Source organism: Capricornis sumatraensis, chromosome 9 (assembly GCF_032405125.1).
Source record: "Capricornis sumatraensis isolate serow.1 chromosome 9, serow.2, whole genome shotgun sequence".
NCBI classification, from domain to species: domain Eukaryota; kingdom Metazoa; phylum Chordata; class Mammalia; order Artiodactyla; family Bovidae; genus Capricornis; species Capricornis sumatraensis.
Window position 1 is genome coordinate 13,462,441 of NC_091077.1, and position 21,759 is coordinate 13,484,199.

Here is a 21,759-nt window from a genome sequence, read left to right on the forward strand (position 1 = left end):
CCATCATTTCCTTTCTTCCATCCATCCATCCTCCTCTCATTCCATTCACTCCTATTTCCCTCCTCACATCTGTTTATACATCCTCCCTCCTTCCCTTCACTTTCCCTTCTTCCATTCGTCTTTCTGCCTTTCATCAGCTCATCCATCTTCTCTCTCTCTCCCCTTCCACTCATCACTCCTTTGATCAGTGACGGACCCAAGGACAGTTTGAGAGTGTTGAAATAACACATTCCTAAGGCAAGGGTGAGTTTCCCTGATGCGTTAATGGTAAAGAATCTGCCTTCCATGCAGGAGATGCAGGATACGCGAGTTTGATCCCTGGGTTGGGAAGATTCCCTGGAGGAGAAAATGACCATCCACTCTGGTATTCTTGCCTGCAGAGTCTCATGGACAGAGGAGGCTGGGGGGCTACAGTCCACGGGGCACAAAAAGCTGGACATGACTCAGTGACTGAGAAAGACAAGGGCGGTAGATTCTTGAAAACCTACAAGGTTCTCATTACAGGATTTGCTGGGAATGGATTTCAGTGAACACCTATTATGTCTGGTCCATGAAATAGAACATAATAGGTGTGCACCAAAAATCAGCATGTCTTTTGAGATAAACTCACTATAAATAGCAAGAAGTGACAACATGAGTTTTGGAATTGTATGAACTCTTGGTTTTCCTATTTGTCTGCTGTGTAGCTTGGTATTCTGAGTCTGAGTTTCCTCAACTGTAAAATGGAGCAAAATCACATGACTGTATGGAGAATTAAGGTATAGAGTGTATATACTTTAATGAACTGTTCCCCCATTCACATGTTGAAGCCCCAGTCTCAGTTCCTCAGAAGGTGACCGGAGACCTGCCTGGTGGTCCTGTGGCTAAGATTCCCAATGCGTGGGACCTGGGTTCGAGCCCTTGTCAGGGAACTAAGATTTCACATGCCAAAACTAGGAGTTTGCATGTGGCAACTAAAAAACGATCCTGCATAAGCAACTTAAAAAAAGGTCCTGAGTGCCACAACTAAAGATCCTGCATGCCATAACCAGCATCCGAAGCAGTCACATAAATAAATAAAACATTTAAAAAAGAGTACCAAGGGCATGGTTTTAGGAGAATTAAAATGCAAGCCATATGAAGTCAGAATATAGTGGGATAACGTTGTTGTTGCTTTTCAATCACTCAGTCATGTGACCCCATGGACTGTAACCCACCAGGCTCCTCTGTCCATGGAATTCTCCAGCAAAGAGCACTAGAGTGGGTTGCCATTTCCTTCTCCAGGGGATATTTCTGACCCAGGGACTGAATTCATGAGTCCTGCATTGTGGGTAGATTCTTCGCTGCTGAGGCACCAGGGAAGCCGGGTGGGAGAACATAAATGTGTCTAAAACCTCCTGGGTGGGAACTTCCCACCAGGATCCAGGAGAGAGAGAAGGGATGAGGTAGGGACCTTCCAGAAGCTTCCCTCATGGTGGACAGAGGGTGAAGAAGAAAAACTACTTTCCAATCACAAAGTGGAGGCGGGCCAGGAAATCCAGGCAAGGCATACTCACTGGTGGTAGTGGGGGCCAGGGCTGCATAGGTGTAACCTGCGGAGAGAAGATGAGAGACGCTGAATCAGCACTGGGGTGAACATAAAAGATTAAGGGATATATGGTGTTCGTTCTTCTCTTTCAGACTGTCATACAGAATTAAGTCAAAAAGAGAAAAACAAATATTGTATGTAAACGCATATATGGGGAGTCTAGCAAATGGCCCTGATAAACCTATTTGCAGGAATAGAGACAGAGACAGAGAAAGGGCACGTGGACACAGCGGGGAAGGACAGGGTGGGATGAACTGGGGGATTAGCATCGACGCCTATACACTGTGTGTGTGTGCTGAGTTGCTTCAGTTGCATCTGACTCTGTGCGACCCTACATGGACTGCAGCCCGCCAGGTTCCTCTGCCCATGGGATTCTCCAGGCAAGAGTACTGGAGTGGGTTGCCGTGCCCTCCGCCAGGAGATCTTCCTGACTCAGGGACTGAACCCACATCTCTTGTCTTCTGCACTGGCAGGCAGGTTCTTTACCACTAGCGCCACCTGGGAAGCCCTTATATACTCTGCTGCTGCTGCTGCTGCTGCTGCTGCTAAGTCGCGTCAGTCGTGTCCGACTCTGTGCGACCCCACAGACAGCAGCCCACCAGGCTCCGCTCTGCTATGTGTGAAATAGCTAGCTAGCAAGCTCCGAGAGCTGGCGATGGATAGGGAAGCCTGGAATGCTGCAGTCCACGGTGTTGCAAAGAGTCGGACATGACTGAGCAACTGAACTAAACTGGGAGGCTACTGTTTAGCAGAGGGAGTTCAACTCAGTGCTCTGTGATGACCTAGATGGGTGGGATGGGGGCAGGGCGGGAGGCTCAGGAAGGAGGAGGGGTATACATACTTATAGCTGATCCACATTGTTGTACAGCAGAAACTAACACAACATTGTAAAGCAATTATGTGCACGCATGCTCAGTTATGTCTGACTCTTTGTGACCCCATGGACTGTAGCCTGCCAGGCCCCTCCAGGATTTTACAGCCTGCCAGGCCCCTCTGGGATTTGCCAGGCCTCTATGGGATTTTACCCTGGAAAATCCCCTGGATGGGGGAGCCTGGTGGGCTGCAGTCCATGGGGTCGCTAAGAGTCAGACACAACTGAGCGACTTCACTTTCACTTTTCTGTTTCATGCATTGGAGAAGGAAATGGCAACCCACTCCAGTGTTCTTGCCTGGAGAATCCCAGGGACGAGGGAGCCTGGTGGGCTGCCGCCTATGGGGTCGCATAGAGTCGGACACGACTGAAGCAACTTAGCAGCAGCATGGGATTTTACAGGTGAGAATACTGAAGCCAGTTGCCATTCCCTTCTCCAGGGAATCTTCCTGACCCAGGGATTGAAGCCTCCCTCCTGTATCTCCTGCATTGGCAGGCAGATTCTTTATCACTGAACCACCAGGGAAACCCCAATTTTAAAAAAAATGAAGGAAGTTATTTCAAGGAAAAAATGAAAACATGTTATTGAGAATTTGAAGCATTTTAATGGATTAATGTCATTATTGCTATTAGAACAATAAAATTAAGCAAAAGTAGTGGCTCAGATGGTAAAGTGTCTGCCTGCAATGCAGGAGACCTGGGTTCGATCCCTGGGTTGGGAAGATCCCCTGAAGAAGAGAATGGCAACCCACTCCAGTGTTCTTGCCTGGAGAATCCCATGGACGGAGGAGCCTGCAGTCCATGGAGTTGCAAAGAGTCGGACATGACTGAACGAGAGACACTTTCACTTTCATACAAAAAATAAAATAAAAAATATTATACTTAAAAGATTAAAGAAGAGGGTGGATTTAGGGACCTATGTGGGGAAAGCAGAGAAGAAGAGGTGGTGGAGGGATGTTCAAGAAGAAGCAAGCAGGCAACAAGACTGGGCAGAACCAAGTTATTACTTCATCATAATGAAGACAACCCAGACCAGGAGAAAAAGACGGATCAGAGCGTCCTTTAGAAGAATGAAAACAATGGCAGCTCAAGTCCCCCTCCTCTTGCGAGACCATGGCTATCACACAGTCCCTCACCATTCACGTAGAGGCTATTTCTGTCCAAACTGAAGGAGCCCAGTTGGGTGATGCCGCCTGTCTCACGGCTCAGTTCCCAGTACAGCTGCTGTCCGTTCAGTGCGGGTCTTGCGGGCTCAGAGCGGAAGCTGCAGACTACATTCACTCCAGTGGCTGCTCCCCTCTTTTCAGGCCTGGAGAGGAAAAGATGCAAGAACGTGGAGCACTAAGGAGGTGTCTGTCTAGGTATGAAAGGGAGGAGGCTAAGGGAGATGCTGAAGGCATTAGCTTGGAAGCCTGCAGGGGTTCTCCTAAGTGTCTTTCATCTGAGACCAGCCCCTAGCAACTCAGGACAGAAAACATTTTAATTAGAAATTTGCAGGGGCGTTCCCTGGTGGTCCAGAGGTTAGGACTTGGTGCTTTCACTGCCCTGCTTGGGTTTAGTCCCTGGTGGAGGAACTAAAATCATGCATGTGATGTGACCAAAAAAAAAAAAAAAAAAGAGGGGCTTCTCTGGTGATCCAGTGGTTAAGAATCTGCCTGCCAATGCAGGGGACATGGGTTTGATCCATGGTCTCGGAAGATCTCACGTGCTGCAGAGCAACAAAGCCTGTGTGCCACAACTGCTGAAGCCAGCGCACCCTAGAGCCCGAGTTCCATAACCAGAGAAGCCAGCACAGAGAGAAGCCTGTGCACCTCAACTAGAGAGTAGCTAGACACAACAAGGGAAAGCCCACGCAGCAACAAAGACCCAGCACCACCAAAATAAATGAAAGCATAAGTAAATCGATTTCTTTAAAAAAAGGAATTTGCAGTTGGGAATTTGCACTGATTATCCCACTTCTTTGCAAAGGAGAGCTTTCATTTGAAACAAAATATCATACAGATTCTGTAAATAACAACATGATGCCTTGTTTCCAAGCATCGAGCGTAGCACCATCTGGGCATGAAGAAGGCATGAGGGGTCATGGTGGGCACTGGCGCTCAGTACTTCCAGGGACATGCCTAGCCACTGAGTCCAGCGCCCGGTGCAAGAGGGTCCACTGACCGGATGAATCATTCCATCTGGGGGAGTCTCACCTGAGCAACTCCAGCCTGCAGCCAGCATAGAGGGGGCCGACACTGGTCTTACTGAGCAAGACCCTGAGCTGGTGGGGAAAGAGAGGGAGGTGAGCCGAAGGGATGAGAGGATACACAGGGACAAGGTGGACCTAACAGAGGCCGTCCAAGGGCTCTCACTCGGTGCTGTAAGATCCTTTCGGTGGCGCTGAACTTCAGAGAAGATGGGCGCCCCATGTCCTCCGTGTAGTGCATGTTGGTGATGGTGAAGTTCAGGGTGAAGGACACCAGGTGAAGGCCAGTGGCTGCAGCGGGGGAGGAAGAGAAGGATGTCCAGTTTGGGCCACAGTCATGGCCAAGGTTTCCTGGGAGACTGGGACTGACATATGCACACTGTGCGTGCTAAGTTGCTTCAGTCGTGTCTAATTCTTTGAGACCCTATGGGCCGTAGCCCACCAGAATCCTCTGTTCATGGGATTCTCCATGTAAGAATACTGGAGTGGGCTGCCATGCCCTCCTCCAGGAGAGCTTCCTGACCCAGGGATCAAACCCACATCTCTTACATCTCCCTCATTGGCAGGCGGGTTCTTTACCTCTAGGGCCCCCTGGGAAGCCCATATGTACACTACTGCGCGTAAAATAGATAATTAATGAGGGCCGACTGTACGGCAGAGGGAACTCTACGCAAGGCACCAGAAGCAAATTAAGGAAAGCTGTAGGCTTCTCAAGCTGAAGGAGAGAACATGCTGGAATTGCCAAGACATCAGGAACCTTCATTCATTCATTCCGTGAGCACTTACTGAATACCTAGTGTGTATGAGGTTCTGTGTTGGACTCTGCACGCCCAAAGATGAATAGGGCGTGGGACTTCTCTAGTGGTCTAGTCATTGAGATTCCACGCTACTGATGCAGGGGGACCGGGCTCAATCCCTGGTCAGGAAACTAGATCTGGTGTGCCACAACTGAGAGTTCACACACGACAACTAAGACTTGATGCAGCCAAATAAATAAAATATTTAAAAAAATGAGTAGGGCAAAGTCTTCCAGCGTGGCCAGTGGAGTGAGCAGGTCATTATGCTGCAGGGGAAGCTGGGGGTGGGGGATGGTGTGCAATTCCAGGATAGGCACCCAGCCAGTGACTGAGGAAAGATTCTGAGAGGAAGCATCATTTTAAGTGTAACCAAACCTATGAGTAAGAGTTAGGTGAATAGGAGCAGAGCAAGTGTTAAGCAGAGGGAGCAGCGTGGCTATAGTCCTGGCAGGAGGGCGGAACAGTTACACTCAGAATGAAGTGCATTGGCCATGGGGGAGTGTAGATGTGAGACTGGAGGGATCCTCTGAGCCCAGAACACTGAGGCAGTGGCTATGCAGGACAAGGGTCCGGACTCGATTTGTAGACCAGATGGGGCCATCCAAAGATTGTCCACAAGAGAGGAATTAGGGCTTCCCTGGTGGTCCGGTGGTTAAAAGTCCGCCTGTCAATGCAGGGGACAGGGGTTTGATCCCTTACCAGGAAGATTCCACAGGCCACAGAGCAAATAAGCCCACGCGCCTCAGCTACTGAGCCTGTCTGCTGCAACTGCTGAAGCCCAAGCTCCTGAAGTCCGTGTTCCACAACAGAAGCCACTACAGTGAGAAGCCTGCCCACCGCAACTAGAGAGGAGCCCCTGCTTGCCGCGACTAGGTCAAGCCTGCAAGTGGCAAGGAAAGCCCAGCACAGCCAAAAATAAGTAAATACAAGTGAGGAATTATGTGGACAGAGGCTCGTTGGGAGGGACGCTGCAGCTGCTGTGGGGAAAACTAGGAAGCCAGTGTGGAGACTGCAAATAGAGATTAAGCAATGCAGACGCAGGGAAAGGAAAGACTCCAGACATTCTGAAAGGAGATGATTTTTTGATGGACGGACGTGGGTGGTGAGCGAGAGGGAGGGCTTAAGCTGGCACTCATGTCCCTGCCTTTGGTGATGGGGAGAAGGAACAAATTTGGGAGAGGATGATGATGCTAAGGGTCAGAGACCAAGAGGTTGTGTGATGTCTGGCAGCTGGGTGGACCCAGGGTCGGGAGCTGCTGCGTGGTTGGGGCTGGACTCAGGGTTTAGATTCTGAACAACTGGACCCTAAGCAGCCAGATGGCCCTTAAGATCCATGGAAATGGATGTATTCACTCAGGGAAGGTGAGTAAGCAATGAAGGAAGAAGTGATCTGGTGGGAATGATTTTGTAAAAATGGCCTGGGTACCAGTAAGAGCCTTCCTACATGTAGGCTTGGAGGATGGAACCAGAGAAGACACTGGGAAGAATGTGGAGGTCCCAGCAGCTGAGAAAAAAGACACCAGAAATGAAATTGAGAGTGGTACAACTGTAAAGAAATAGAGGCATTGGTGGTGGTTCTAGTTATAAAAATGTGCCTCTTTTCAGTTCAGTTCAGTTCAGTCACTCAGTCGTGACCGACTCTTTGTGACCCCATGAACCGTAACACGGCAGGCCTCCCTGTCCATCACCAACTCCCGGAGTCCACCCACATCCATGTCCACTGAGTCAGTGATGCCATCCAACCAGCTCATCCTCTGTCGTCCCCTTCTCCTCCTGCCTTCAATCTTTCCCAGCATCGGGGTCTTTTCCAATGAGTCAGCTCTTTGCATCAGGTGGCCTAAGTATTGGAGTTTCAGCTTCAACATCAGTCCTTCCAGTGAACATCCAGGACTGATCTCCTTTAGGATGGACTGGTTGGATCTCCTTGCAGTCCAAGGGGCTCTCAAGAGTCTTCTCCAACACCACGGTTCAAAAGCATCAATTCTTTGGCGCTCAGCTTTCTTTATAGTCCAACTGTCACTTCCTTACATGACCACTGGAAAAACCACAGCCTTGACTAGATGGACCTTTGTTGACAAATGTCTATCCTTTTTAATATGCTGTCTAGGTTGATCATAACTTTCCTTCCTCTTTTAGCAGTGGATAAAGAAGATGTGTGTACACACACACACACACACACACACACACACACACAGGAATATTACTCATCCATGAAAAAGAATGAAACAATGCCATCTGCAGTAACATGGATGGACCTACAGATTGTCATACAGAATGAAGTAAGTCAGACAGAGAAGGAGAAACATCATGACATCCATTACACGTGGAATCTAAAAAGACATTATACAAATGAACTAACTTACAAAACAGAAAGAGACCCATAGACTTCGAGGACAAACTTAATGATTGCAGGGGTAGGGGGGAAGGATGGGGAAGGGATCCTGACTAGGGAGTTTGGGATGGACATGTACACTCTGCTTTATCCAACAAGGACCTACTGTAGAGCACAGGGAACTCTGCTCAATGTTATGTGGCAGCCTGGATGGGAAGGGAGTTTGGAGGAGAATGTATTTATGTATATGTATGGCTGAGTCCTTTTTCTGTCCACCTGAAACTATCACAACATTGTTAATCGGCTATACTCCAAAATAAAATAAAAAGTTAAAAAAAAATAAAAACAAAGAAACAAAAAATGTGTCTTGCTCTGCCCTGTTTAGACTGCAGTCAGGGCACCATCCTCAGTTGTGTGTACTGGGGAGGGGAGGAGAGGTAACTCCTGCCACCTGTAATTCAGTCCACAATTGCTATGTATGTCCTCTAGACCCCTACCATCCAGAGGGGTATAACAGGAGGGAAAGGCTGGCTGGTTAAACAACTCCTATTTTTCAGGGGAAGGGAGGTGGTCATAGGCACACAGAAATACTTACTGTTGGCAGTGGTGGTTGAGGTCCGATGGGAGTAACCTGTAAAGAGGGGGTGAGACGGTGAGGAAGGGGAGGGAGAGACGTTTAACGAAGAGACAGCTTGGCCATTGGAGAGATGGCAGCTAGACTGATATGGCTCTGAGTTGTTAAAAGGAAGACCGAGTGCTCACCAGGAAGGGATCAAAGTCTACTACTGCCCTCGGTCCCCAGAGAGACAAAGGTGTGCTCTGTTGTTTAGTTGGTAAGTCATGTTGGACTCCTTGTGATCCCACAGACTATAGCCCGCCAGGCTCCTCTGTCTGTGGGCTTTCCCAGTCAAGAATCCTGGAGAGGGTTGCCATTTCCTCCTCCAGGGCGTCTTCCTGACCCAGAGATTGAAACCGAGTCTCCTGAATTGCAGATGGATTCTTTACCACTGAGCCACCTGGGAAGACCAAGGTGAGCTCTAAGCACTTTGAAATATGAGTCCCCAGTGGAAGTGCAGAACCCTTCTGCAGCAGAGCCCCCCAGTGGGAATGAAGAGACCCACCCCCAACATAGCCCCTCACCATTGATGGAGGCACTGTCATCACAGAAGCTGGGAGAAAACATCCCAAGTGCTTGGGTTGGGGACCTCATCATCTTGGGGAATCCAGGAAGGAAGGGGCTACGCCTGGGACTTTGGTGGGTATTGGTCTCTGTTTTCCCAAGGTTGGAGGCAGATGGGGGTAGGGAGAGGAGGGAGTGGGCTCCAGAACTCTTCTGTTCCCAAGGGCTGGGATTCAGACAGAGGGTTATAGAGACTTCTGAGGCCTCTTAATACTCACTGCTAGGGGTGGTGGGCTGAGTTTGGTGGCTGTATCCTACACATTTAAGGGGAGGAAGGGAGAAGAGGGGTAAAGCTGAGTCAAAGTGAAGAAAGGATAGGGAGAATGTGGGGCCTCATGAAATGAAAACATTAAAAAAATGATGGTGGTCTTCCTGGTGGTCCAGTGGTTTAGAATTTGCTTGCCAATGCAGGGGACATGGGTTCAATCCCTGGTCCGGGAAAATTCCACATGCTGAGGAGCAACTAAGTCCATGCGCCACAACTACTGAAATCCACATGCTGTAGAACCCACGCTCCGCAACAAGAGAAGCCACTGCAATGAGAAGCCTACACACAACTAGAGAGTAGGCCCCCTCACTGCAACTAGAGATCGCACGGCAACAAAACCCAGCAGAAACAAAATAAATAAAAAGGATGGCAGACCCTCACCATTGACGTAGAGACTGTCCTGGTCCAGGGTGTAGGGGCCCAGCTGGGTGACACCATGCGTCAGCTGACTCAGCTCCCAATACAGCTGCTCTCTGTCCAGCCCAGGGCCCACTGGATCAGGGCGGTGGGTGCAGACCGCATCCACTCCAGTGGCCGCTCCATTCTTTTCAGGCCTGGGAGGGGCAGCAGGAGAGGAGGATGACAATAAATGGAAACTCCAGGGGTAAGGGAGGGTATCGAGATCTCTGGGGATAGGACAGGAAGGGGCCAGGGGAAATGGGAAGGCTGGTAGAGAGGTGAGAAGTCAGACTTAGATTTTCTGAGAGCACAGGCTTCCAGCCAACCTGGGACTGTGAGCAGAGTTGGTGGTGGGGGGAGGAGGAAGTATTTCAATTAAATTGCAAATCTGAAGCCTGCTTCTTTCTGGGATGGGGACAAGGGAGCTCACACTTGAGACAGATGAAGAGCTGGATAGGGGAACAGCTGGAATTTGGGATTAAAGCAGGTGAAGAAGGCATGCTTCTCTTGAGAAAAATCATCAGGATAGAATTAAAAACCTAAAGGAAATGCCCTCATTGGTCAAGGGGAGGGGAGGGGGGGAATTCAGAAGGATGACCAGCTTAGGGGCTCAATCCTGCTGATAGTCTGCAGAATCTGGGGACTGTTGGGGGAAGTCCTTGGTCCTTAAGTAGGTGACTCCTGAATACCACCTCAGTTGAGGATACAGGGGAGACAGGAAGGAGGAAGGTCAAACTCCTTGGGTCTGGGAGCATTTGAGGCAGCTCTGGCCGCCTACGCTAAGGTCCTACCTGAGTGATGTCAGTCTGCAGCCTGAGTACTGGTGGCCCACACGAGTGTTCTTGAACAAGAGTCTGAGCTATACAGGAGGGAGACGGAGAATAGGAGGTGTGAGGGTTGGGAGAAGGGCAGATGTGATATGGGTGTGGCTGGCATCCGCGGGAGCAGGGGTGAGGTGGGTGGGGCTTATGTTAGGTGGGCGGGGCAGGAGTGAAGTTGGCCGGGCTCTCACCAGAACCTGCAGGACTCTCTCTGTGTTGTTGAACTTCCAGGAATCAGGGCGATGCATGTCCTCCACATAGTGCAAGTTATTGATGGTGAAGTTGAGGGTGAATGGCACCAGGGCAGGGCTGGCTACTGTAGTAGGAATTTGCGAGAGATATCCACTGAGCTTACCCTATGCTCAATAAGCTGGGGCATAGGTCATCCCACCTGCATGTCTTCAAGATTGGGGAGGGTCTTCCCCAGCATGGGTAGTTTCCATAGAGAGGAGATTCCATACATTACCCTCACTGGAAGCACTGGAGATAGTTATGAAAAAGTACACTAAAGAGTAAATATTGGGTTGGCCTGAAAGTTCCTTCAGGTCTGTCCATGTGCTATAACAGAAGAACCCAAACAATTTTTGGGCCAATCCAATATATTCACAGGCAGGATGCAAGTATATCTGACCCTTCAGTTAGCTAAAATTCCAGACAGATATCCTTTTTCTTTTTTTTTTTAGCTTAAAAAAAAAACCAATTATTTTTCTGAGATTCATCTACTTATTGTTTTTAAAATTTTGTTTGAAGAAATGCTTGCATTGCATTTTTATGGGTAAGGCTCTGTTGTAAGTACCTTCCTTACATTTTAACTCATTTCCTTCTTGAGGCAAAACCTTTGGAGGGAGATAGTATTCTTATCCCCATTTTACAGATGTAAAAACTCAAGGGAGGTTAAGTAATTTGCCCCAAGCCATTTAATCTATAAGTGGCAGAGCATAGAATGAATCCAGGTGTGTGGTCCAGGAGTCTGTGCTCCTAACCCCTCCACTTAGGACCACTGGCAAGTCCCATCTGTAGTGACCACTCACTCTGGCCTGAGTGGTCAGTCGTGAGAACTCCTTCAGAGGCCCTAGCTGATGAGTATCTAGAGATTCAAGCGAGCCAGCGATAATGATATCTCAGACCCTCAGTCGGGTCAATGGGTGGTATTGAAATCTACTCTGGGCCAGTTGGAGGCCAGGAATGGGAAGCTGGCCTCTGATCGAGCCAGAGTCTGCCTAAGTCCCTGACCAGGACCTGTGAGACAGCTATACTTGTAGCTCATGTGATTCCTCTCTTTTCTGGAAATAAAAACTAAATTCCCTGAGAGAAAGAACCAACCCTTCTCACCACCAAATCTCAGCCTTGATAATGCTAATTATAATTCAATATTTACTTGTACATTCACATGTTTAGTCTCTGTCTTTCGTGTTGGAAGCCCATCTAAGACTAGCCCTTTCTATTCTTTTTGTTGCTGTATCACCAGGGCATTTTGTATAGTAAGTGCTAAATAAATACTTATCAAATGAATGAATGAATGAGTATGATGATCTCCAATGACCAAGTGCCCAAGATCTTTGCAGGAAAACAGTGCAGAGAGGAAGCTCCTACCTGAAGAGACTGAGACGGGGGCCACAGAAGTCGCTGGGAAGATGGTAGAGGTCGTGGCAACTGAGAAGAAAACACAGTTAGGCAAATACAGTGGAAGAGAGGGCTTCTCTAATCAAGGAGGGCCCATCATGGAACCTTAAGATCCTTTTCCTGTTCAGCCTAAGGGCTGTGCTGGGCTTGTCTTTTTCCCAGCTGGAGAGTGAAAGTAGGGAAAGTCCAGAGATTTCCTGGTACCTTTGACCTCTGGGTACATGGACTAATGATAACAGGGAGGAAAGATGGACCCCAAAGCAATGGAACATTAGGGACCACAGATTACTACTCACTGCTGGGGGTGGAGTTCAGGGCCTGATGGGTATAGCCTGCAGAAAGAGAAGGAGACAAAAGGTGAAGGTATAAGGATGCGGGGGTGGGAGTGGCAAGAATCTGGGGCTCTTTGAGTTTCTATGAATCTATTTATTTAATATATTTAATTTATTTAATACCCATTGGTAAAGAGTCTGCCTGCCAAGCAGGAGACACAGGTTCAATCCCTGGGTCAGGAGGATCCCCTGCAGAAGAAAATGGCAACCCATTCCAGTATTCTTGCTTGGGAAATCCCATGGACAGAGGAGCCTGGAAGCCTACAGTCCATGGGGTTGCAAAAAAGGTGAACATGACTTAGTGACCCAGTCACTATAACAGCGATTTATTTAAGTAGTGTTCATGGTGCACCTTCAAAGTGCAGACTGTATAGACAAACCTTAGAGAATGCAATGAAAACAGAGAGATTTTTTAATAGATTTTTTTACGTGGACCATTTTTAAAGTCTTTAATTGAATTTGTTATAGAATTGTTTCTGTTTTATGTTTTGGCTTTTCGGCCACAAGGCATGCAGGATCTTAGCTCCTTGACCAGGGGCCGAACCCTCACCCCCTGCATTAGAAGGTGAAGTCTTCACCACTGGATCAGCAGGACAGTCCCGAGGGGACTCTCTGAATCAGCTCATCTGTTGTCTATCCCTCTGCCATCTCTTCCCCTCACCCTCTCTGAGTGTCTGATCCCTCAATGTATCTCCAGAAATGCTGCGAATGAGGGAACAAACCAAAGGTGCAGGCTAGTTTGAGACAAGCTCAAACCCTCCTCATACCCGATAGGAGGACAGGTGATCCGAAATGTGTGTCATGAGCCCAGGGCACATGGTCTGCAGTGAGCCCCACGAGGAACCAGGAGGAGGTCCTGAGTGTAGCTCATGGTATAGTGAAAGGTGGGGAGAAGCAGTTAGTGCGTCAGGGTTAACGGAGATGTGGGGACCCAATATGAGTCAAGGATACTCTGGTGCAATAAAAGGGGCTTCAGGGGGTAGAGGCCATCAAGGATTCCCCATTAGCATCCTCTCATCAGGAGAGAAGGCCTTGAGGGTGGAGTCGGTTCAAGGTTAAAAAGAAACCATGAGGGGCTTCCTTGGTGTCTTAGTGATACAGAATCCACCTGCCAGTGCAGGGGACATGGGTTTGACCTCTGGTCCGGGAAGATCCCACATGTCTTGGAGCAACTAAACCTGTGCACCACAGCCATTGAGCCTGTGCTCTGAAGCCTGGGAGCCACAACTACTGAGCCCAAGTGCCGCAACTGCTGAAGCCCCTGGGCCCTAGAGCCTGTGCTCTGCAAGAGAAGCCACTGCAGTGAGAAGCCTCGGCTAGAGAGTAGCCCCCGCTCAGCTCACCTCGAGAAAGCCCACACAGCAAAGAACACCCAGCATAGGCAATAGATGAATCTATTTTCTTTTTTAAAAAGAAGAAACCATGAAGCTAAGATCTGAATCAACACACCCAGAGCACACAGCCAAGCCTCTAAGGGCAAGACAGGGAGTGTGATCTCAAGTCTGAGCTGCTCACCATTGACATAGAGACTGTCCCTGTCCAGGGTGTAGGGGCCCAGCAGGGTGACACCATGGGTCAGGTCGCTCAGCTCCCAGTACAGCTGCTCTCTGTCCAATCCAGGGCCTTTGGGGTCAGGGCGATGCATGCAGATGGCGTCCACTCTGGTGGCTGTGCCGTCCTTCTCAGGCCTGTGTAAAAACCTCCATATGGTTGGTCCAACTAGCTCTCCATGTGTCCATCCTGCCCTCCCTCTCTTTGCCACCCCTAAGGCAGAAACCTCAGAAGCCTGAATTAACAAGAAAACTTCTGGGATCATCCTCTGTGTTTTTTTCAGTCTTTTAATTTTACTGAGACTTTCAATGGCTAAGTCAAAGATCTCTCTTGGTAAATGTCACATTGCACTTGAAAATATTTGGGTTATTTTCAAATATCTTTGGATATTGATTTCTGACATAATTCCACAGCGATAAGAGAACAGACTCTGTATGATTTCAATACCTTTAGGCTATGAAATTTTTGCATATTGTTTCATGTCCCTGGATATGTTCCAGTGTCTCCCAGTATACAGTCTATGGGAATTTGAATAGAATTTGTATCTTACTGTTGTGTGAAAACTGTATAAATCTTAATATCACATTCCTATAGGTAATTATTCACTGAGAAGGACATGTCAACCAACTCCAGTATTCTTGCCTGGATAATCCCATGGACAGAGGAGCCTGGTGGGCTACAGTCTAAGGGGTTGCAAAGAGTCAGATACAACTGAAGTGACTTAGCACACACGCACGCACGTGTAATTACTATACCTACACCATATATAACATATACTGGGCTTCTCAGGTGGCACTAGTGATAAAGAAGGTTCTTTATTATGTCTCCTGCTGGTGCAGTAGAAATAAGAGGTGCAGGTTCAATCCCTGGGTGGGGAATATCCCCTGGAGTAGAAAATGGCAACCCCTCCAATATTCTTGCCTGAAAAATCCCATGGACAAGAGAGCCTGGCAGGCTAGAGTCCATGGGGTCGCAAAGAGTCAGACACGACTGAGGGACCGAGCACACACCTTGCAAGGACGTAATGAAGGCGGCAGTGGAGGCAGTGCTGTTTAAGGGCTAGGAGTTTGGCTCTAGAACCTGAAACGCTGGGGTTGTTGTGTGTGACCTTCACAAATTACTTAATCCCTCTGAGCCTCAGTTTCTCCTTTTGTTCTTGCTACCTGAGTCTGTGGAGAGGACTGATGATTAAATATAAAGTAACAGCACACTGCCTTGGGTCTTAGCACTTGTTAGTTGCTGGTGTTATTGTTGTTGTTAATACTTAGTATCCATGAACAGCAGTCATGCTAAGCGTGAGTCAAGTCAGGGAGCTGGTAGATTATGGTCCCATTAACCTGCTGGCTGTGTTGTTGGGGAGGGTCTTACCTGAGCAAGGCTAGTCTGCAGCCCGAATAGAGGGATCCCAGACTGCTGCTATTCTTGAACGTGTGTTTGAGCTATTAAAAAGGAGAAGGGAGTTGAGAAGGAACCGCTGAGAGAGGCCAGGAGGAGCTGGGACATAGGCGGACTAATAGGTCAGGTGGGTGGGGCTGGCAGTAGTGGGCGGAGCTGGGGCAAAGTGGGTGGGGCTAGTGTTAGTGGGTGAGGCTGGCATTGATGGGCGGGGCTCTCACCAGACCCTGCAGGATCAACTCGGTGGCATTGAATTTCCAGGAGCCGGGGTGCTGCATGTCCTCCTCGAAGATTAGGTTGGTGATGGTGAAGTTGAGGGTGAAAGGCATCAGAAGAGGGACTCCTGGTGCAGCAGGGGAAGGAAAAAGACCACTCTTGAGTCAAACCTGGGCTGACCTCTAAGATAACTTCCAGGGACAGAAATGGAGGGCCCAGATCTGAGGAAGCAAAGATTCCTAGCTGGCAGGCCACTGTAGGACCAGAGACAGAAGGCTAAATAAGGAGCAAAGCAAAATGCTGTTAAATGCAGTAGGGTGCACATTCATTAGGATGGCTACTACTTTTTAAAAAGGAAAGAAAAAGAAGTGTTGGGAATTCCCTGGCAGTCCAGTGGTTAGGAATCCACCTAGTCTTTCACTGCTGAGGGCCCAGGTTCAATTCCTGGTTAGGGACCTAAGATTCTGCAAGCCATGCCATGTAAAAAAAAAGATACTGTTGGTGAGGATATGGAGAAATTTGATTCTCATGCATTGTTGGTGGAAACGCTGGTGGAGTTGCTATAGAGAACAGTTTGGTGGTTCCTCATAAAGTTCATTCCTAGGTATGTACACCCAAAGAACTGAAAACAGGGACTTGGAGACTTGAAAACAAATGTTCACAGCAGCAGCATTTACAGTAGCCAAAAAGTGGAAGAAAACTAAGTAGCCATTAACAGATAAATGGATAAAGAAAATGTGGTATATACAATGGAATAGTATTCAGCTATAAAAGGAATTTAGGAAGTCAAGAGATACCTGGAGTAACAGGCAAATTTGGGCTTAAAGTACAAAATGAAGCAGGGCAAAGGCTAACAGAGCTTTGTCAGGAGAATGCACTGGTCATAGCAAACACCCTCTTCCAACAACGCAAGAGATGACTCTACACATGGACATCACTAGCTGGTCAATACCAAAAAGATGGACAAGCTCTATACAGTCAGCAAAAACAAGACCAGGAGCTGACGTGGCTCAGATCATGAACTCTTTATTGCCAAATTCAGACTTAAATTTAAGAGAGTAGGGAAAAACCACTAGACCATTCAGGTATAACCTAAATCAAATCTCTTACGATTATACGGTGGAAGTGACAAATAGATTCAAGGGATTAGATCTGATAGACAGAGTTCCTGAAGAACTATGGATGGAGGTTCATGACATTGTACAAGAGGCAGGGATCAAGACCATCCCCAAGAAAAAGAAATGCAAAAAGGCAAAATGGTTGTCTGAGGAGGCCTTACAAATAGCTGAGGAAAGAAGAGAAGCCAAAGGCAAAGGAGAAAAGAAAAGAAATACCCATTTGAATGCAAAGTTCCAAAGAATAGCACAGAGAGACAAGAAAGCCTTCCTCAGTGATCAATGCAAAGAGATAGAGGAAACAATAGAATGAGAAACCCTGGAGATCTCTTCAAGAAATTTAGAGCTACCAAGGGAACATTTCCTGCAAAGATGGGCACAATAAAGGACAAATATGGTATGGACCTAACAGAAGCAGAAGATATTAAGAAGAGGTGGCAAGAATGCACAGAAGAACTCTACAGAAAAGATCTTCATGACCCAGATAACCATAATGGTGTGATCACTCACCTAGAGCCAGACATCCTGGAATGTGAAGTCAAGTGGGCCTTAGGAAGAATCATTATGAACAAAGCTAGTGGAGGTGATGAAATTCCAGTTGAGCTATTTCAAATCCTAAAAGATAACGCTGTTATAGTACTGCACTCAATATGCCAGCAAATTTGGGAAACTCAGCAGTGGCCACAGGACTGGAAAAGGTCAGTTTTCATTCCAATCCCAAAGAAAGGCAATGCCAAAGAATGCTCAAACTACCGCACAACTGCACTTATCTCACATACTAGCAAAGTAATGCTCAAAATTCTCCAAGTGAGGCTTCAACAGTATGTGAACCGAGAACTTCCAGATATTCAAGCTGGATTTAGAAAAGGCAGAGGAACCAAAGATCAAATTGCCAACATCTGTTGGATCGTTGAAAAGGCAAGAGAGTTCCAGAAAAACATCTGTTTCTGCTTTATTGACTACGCCAAAGCCTCTGACTGTGTGGATCACAATAAACTGTGGAAAATTCTGAAAGAGATGGGAATACCAGACCACCTGACCTGCCTCCTGAGAAACCTATATGCAGGTCAGGAAGCAACAGTTAGAACTGGACATGGAACAACAGATTGGTTCCAAATAGGAAAAGGAGTACATCAAGGTTGTATATTGTCACCCTGCTTATTTAACTTATATGCTGAGTACATCATGTGAAATGCTGGGCTGGATGAAGCACAAGCTGGAATCAAGACTGCTGGGAGAAATATCAATCACCTCAGATATGCAGATGACACCACTCTTATGGAAGAAAGCTAAGAACTAAAGAGCCTCTTGATGAAAGTGAAAGAGGAAAATGAAAAAGCTGGCTTAAAACTCAACATTCAGAAAACTAAGATCATGGCATCCAGTCCCATCACTTCATGGCAAATAAATGGGGAAACAATGGAAACAGTGACAGACTTTATTGTTTTGGGCTCCAAAATCACTGCAAATGGTGACTGCAGCCATGAAATTAAAAGACACTTGCTCCTTGGAAGGAAAGCTATGACCAACCTAGACAGCATATTAAAAAGCAGAGACATTACTTTGCCAACAAAGGTCTGTCTAGTCAAAGCTATAGTTTTTCCAGTAGTCATGTATGGATGTGAGAGTTGGACTATAAAGAAAGCTGAGCACCAAAGAATTGATGCTTTTGAGCTGTGGTGTTGGAGAAAACTCTTGTGAGTTCCTTGGACTGAAAGGAGATCCAATCAATCCATCCTAAAGGAAATCAGTCCTGAATATTCATTGGAAGGACTGATACTGAAGCTGAAGCTCCAATAATTTGGCCATCGGATACAAAGAACTGACTCATTGGAAAAGACCCTGATGCTGGGAAAGATTGAAGGTGGGAGGAGAAGGGGATGTCAAAAGATGAGATGGTTGGATGGCATCACCGACTTGATGGACATGAGTTTGAACAAGCTCTGGGAGTAGGTGATGGACAGGGGCGCCTGGCGTGCTGCAGTCTATGGAGTTGCAAAGAGTTGGACACGACTGAGCAACTGAACTGAACTGAACTGATAAAAGGAGTGAACTTCTAATACTTCTACAACATGGATGAATCTTAAAAACATTATGCTAAGTGAAATAAATCAAACATGAAAAGACAAATACTGTATGATTCCCCTCACATAAAGTTACCTAGATTAGGCAAATTCACAGAGGCAGAAGAGAGAATAGAGGATACCAGGGCTGGGCATGGGGGTTAAGGGGATTTAATGTTTAATGGGTTTGGAGTTTCTGTTTGGGATGCTGCAAATTTTCTGGAAATGGATGGTGGTGATGACTGTACAATATTGTGAATAAACACTTAAAAATGATAAATTAAAAAAATTTTAATAGTAAATTATATCGGTTCTTAGTAAATTCTCTCAGTCTCTTGCCAGTCATGTGACCAGGGGCACGTTACTTAACTTGTCTGCCTATCTCCATTTCTTTATCTGTAAAATGGGGAAGATTATGCATTGTAGAGAAATTATGAAGGTTAAGCGACTGTTAAAAGAGTCAGCACATTTCAAGGATATTATGCTGAATGAAAGGAGCCAATCCTCAAAGGTTACCTGTACTTATATAACATTCTCGAAATAACAAAATTATAGAGATGGAAAAACAGATTAGTAGTTGCCAAGGGTTCGAGTGGGAAAGATTGTTGTTTGTCGTGTCTGACTGTTTGAGACCCCATGGACTGTAGTCCGCCAGGCTCCTCTGTCCTTGGGATCCTCCAGGCAAGAATACTAGAGTGGGTAAGCCATTTCCTTCTCCAGGGGAGCCTCCTGACCCGGGGATCAAACCCAGGTTTCCTGAATTGCAGGCAGATTCTTTACCGTCCGTCACAAGGGAAGCCCTTAGTAGAGGGGGCGAGGGACTAAAATCTTATTCCCTCTGCTTAGCACAGAACACATATCCAATAAATATTTGTCACACTAAAATCCTTGGTACTCCCTGTGGTAGGTGTTTTATGCACATTTTCTTTCTTGTTAAATTAATTTTTTAATTGGCATATAGTTGATATACTCATGTTTTCATCTCACTTTCACAAAGACCACCAAGTATTATTATTCTTACTTGGCAGGTGAGGAAACTGAGGCACTGAGAGGATACGTAAATTACCCATGGTCAACAGAACTGGATGGATGAAGAATTCATATTCCATGCCCTGGAATTTAGAGCAGTGCAGGAGCAGCCCATGGTAGTTCTCATTGTTTCATGGCAGCTTGTCTCTGAAACCCATGGGTCCTAGCTTTGAGGCTTCCTAGAAGGATCTGGGGGCTTCCCTGGGGGCTCAAAGTGTAAAGAATTCACCTGCAATGCGAGAGACCTGGGTTTGATCCCTGGGATGGGAAAATCCCTGGAGGAAGGCATGGTCACCCACTCCAGTCTTCTTGCCTGGAGAATCCCATGGACAGAGGAGCCTGGCGGGCTACAGTCCATGGGGTCACAAAGATGCAGACACAACTGAGTGACTAAGCACACACAGCAACAGAAAGATCTGGAGAAAGAAGTCACCTACCTGTGGAGTTAGGGAAGTGGGTTGGCACCATGGAGGTCCCTGGGAAGGGTGAGGAGGTCCCAGCAGCTGAGGAGAAATGGTCTGGAGTGAGAATAGGGATTCTAAGTGGGGCATGGATGCCACCACGTGCATCCTTCTGATCCAATTGGAGCCATTGTACATAGCGGGCATTGGATGAGACACCCAGGTCCTCCCATATCTCTGCTCCCTGAGGCTCTGGAAGGAGGGGATCAGTGTCTGCCCACCAGGGCCCTGGAGCACACAGTTATCAAGGTCTTGAGTACTCACCACTGGGGGTGGAGGCTGACGTCCATTGGGTGTAACCTACAATGAGAAACGGAGACAGGATTGGGATGCAAGCAGGAAAGAGATGGCCAAGATAGAGCTCAAGGACCAACAACCCCCACCCTCAACTGAGACTTCAAGTTGCAAAGCAACAGTTATGATGGAGGAATAACCGCATCTTGTTCTTAAAAGGCTTGTGACCCCATGGTCTATAGACCACCAGGCTGAGAAATCAAAGATCCAATATATGTCTTCATGGGTTCACAATTTACTGTGTGTTTTAGTCACTAAGTCACGTCCAGCTCTTTGCAACCCCACTTGGCTGTAGTCCGCCAAGCTCCTCTGTCCGTGGGATTTCCCAGGCTAGAATATGAGAGTGAGTTGCCATTTCCTGCTCCAAGGGATCTTCTGGATAGAGATGAAACCTGCGTCTCCTGCCTTGGCAGGTGGATTCTTTACCACTTAGCCACAAGGGGAGCCCTTGCAATTTATTTGGGAAGATAAATACACTGACATTTCTAGAACACGGGCTCTAAATTCGTGCTTTTCTAGAGGAGATTTTGAGATATTGCCAGGGGACAGATGAATGGCCAAACTCTTGGGTCTCCAGTGGCTACAGGCAGATTGATAGTATCTTTCATCTTTTTTTTTTTTTTAATTTGTTTATTTGGTTGCAGCAGGTCTTAGTTGTAGCATGTGGGATGAAGTTCCCTGTTAGGAGCAGAGTTAGTTGCTCTATTGTGCCCAACTCTGCAATTCCCATGGACTGTAGCCAGCCAGGCTCCACTGTCCATGGGATTCTCCAGGCAAGAATACTGGAGTGGGTTGCCATTTCCTTCTCCGGGGGATCTTCCCAATCCAGAGATGGAAGCTGGGTCTCCTGCACTGCAGGCAGTTTCTTTAGCATCTGAGCCACCAGGGAAGTTTCCTGACCAGGGATCAAACTTGGGACCCTTGCATTGGGAATGGAAGTTCTAAGTCTCTTTCATCTTCTGGAGAAAGGCTCTATGCCTCAGACAAGTTTATAAATGAAAGTCCTAGAATGCAGGAATAGCCCATGGGCTTTCTTGAGTCATCAAGAGAGATTGCTCAAGTGGGAAATGATACACAGAATGGGTCCTGTGGAAAACTGGAGACTCCCATCCCTTCTGGGTGGGGAGAGTATCAGCTTCAACATGTGGTTACAAAAAGGACACTCAGATTTTGCCCATCTCTGACAGTGAAAGCATTTGATGAATGTCTGTCCTCTACTATGTCTCAGATGGAGAAAGTGATTCTTTCTAGAGTTTT

The 21,759-nt window shown here is 47.2% G+C and overlaps 2 protein-coding genes across 2 annotated transcripts in view; both read right to left on the reverse strand.

The window, feature by feature from the left end:
• LOC138085677 (zinc finger protein 160-like) overlaps nucleotides 1–21,759 on the reverse strand; it is a 406,927-nt gene that overhangs the window by 69,354 nt on the left and 315,814 nt on the right. The gene's annotated exons all lie outside the window — the stretch shown is intronic.
• Nucleotides 1–21,759, reverse strand: part of MUC16 (mucin 16, cell surface associated) — a 99,152-nt gene that overhangs the window by 24,999 nt on the left and 52,394 nt on the right. Inside the window, exons 30-44 of the mRNA XM_068979947.1 lie at nucleotides 20,473–20,508; nucleotides 20,185–20,250; nucleotides 15,546–15,667; nucleotides 15,298–15,368; nucleotides 13,894–14,066; nucleotides 12,343–12,378; nucleotides 10,615–10,739; nucleotides 10,394–10,461; nucleotides 9,585–9,757; nucleotides 9,154–9,189; nucleotides 8,351–8,386; nucleotides 4,793–4,977; nucleotides 4,634–4,701; nucleotides 3,575–3,747; nucleotides 1,536–1,571 (exon numbers count right to left, since the gene is read on the reverse strand). Coding sequence (XP_068836048.1) covers nucleotides 1,536–1,571; nucleotides 3,575–3,747; nucleotides 4,634–4,701; nucleotides 4,793–4,977; nucleotides 8,351–8,386; nucleotides 9,154–9,189; nucleotides 9,585–9,757; nucleotides 10,394–10,461; nucleotides 10,615–10,739; nucleotides 12,343–12,378; nucleotides 13,894–14,066; nucleotides 15,298–15,368; nucleotides 15,546–15,667; nucleotides 20,185–20,250; nucleotides 20,473–20,508 — 1,404 coding nt within the window. The remainder of the gene's footprint in view (nucleotides 1–1,535; nucleotides 1,572–3,574; nucleotides 3,748–4,633; nucleotides 4,702–4,792; nucleotides 4,978–8,350; nucleotides 8,387–9,153; nucleotides 9,190–9,584; nucleotides 9,758–10,393; nucleotides 10,462–10,614; nucleotides 10,740–12,342; nucleotides 12,379–13,893; nucleotides 14,067–15,297; nucleotides 15,369–15,545; nucleotides 15,668–20,184; nucleotides 20,251–20,472; nucleotides 20,509–21,759) is intronic.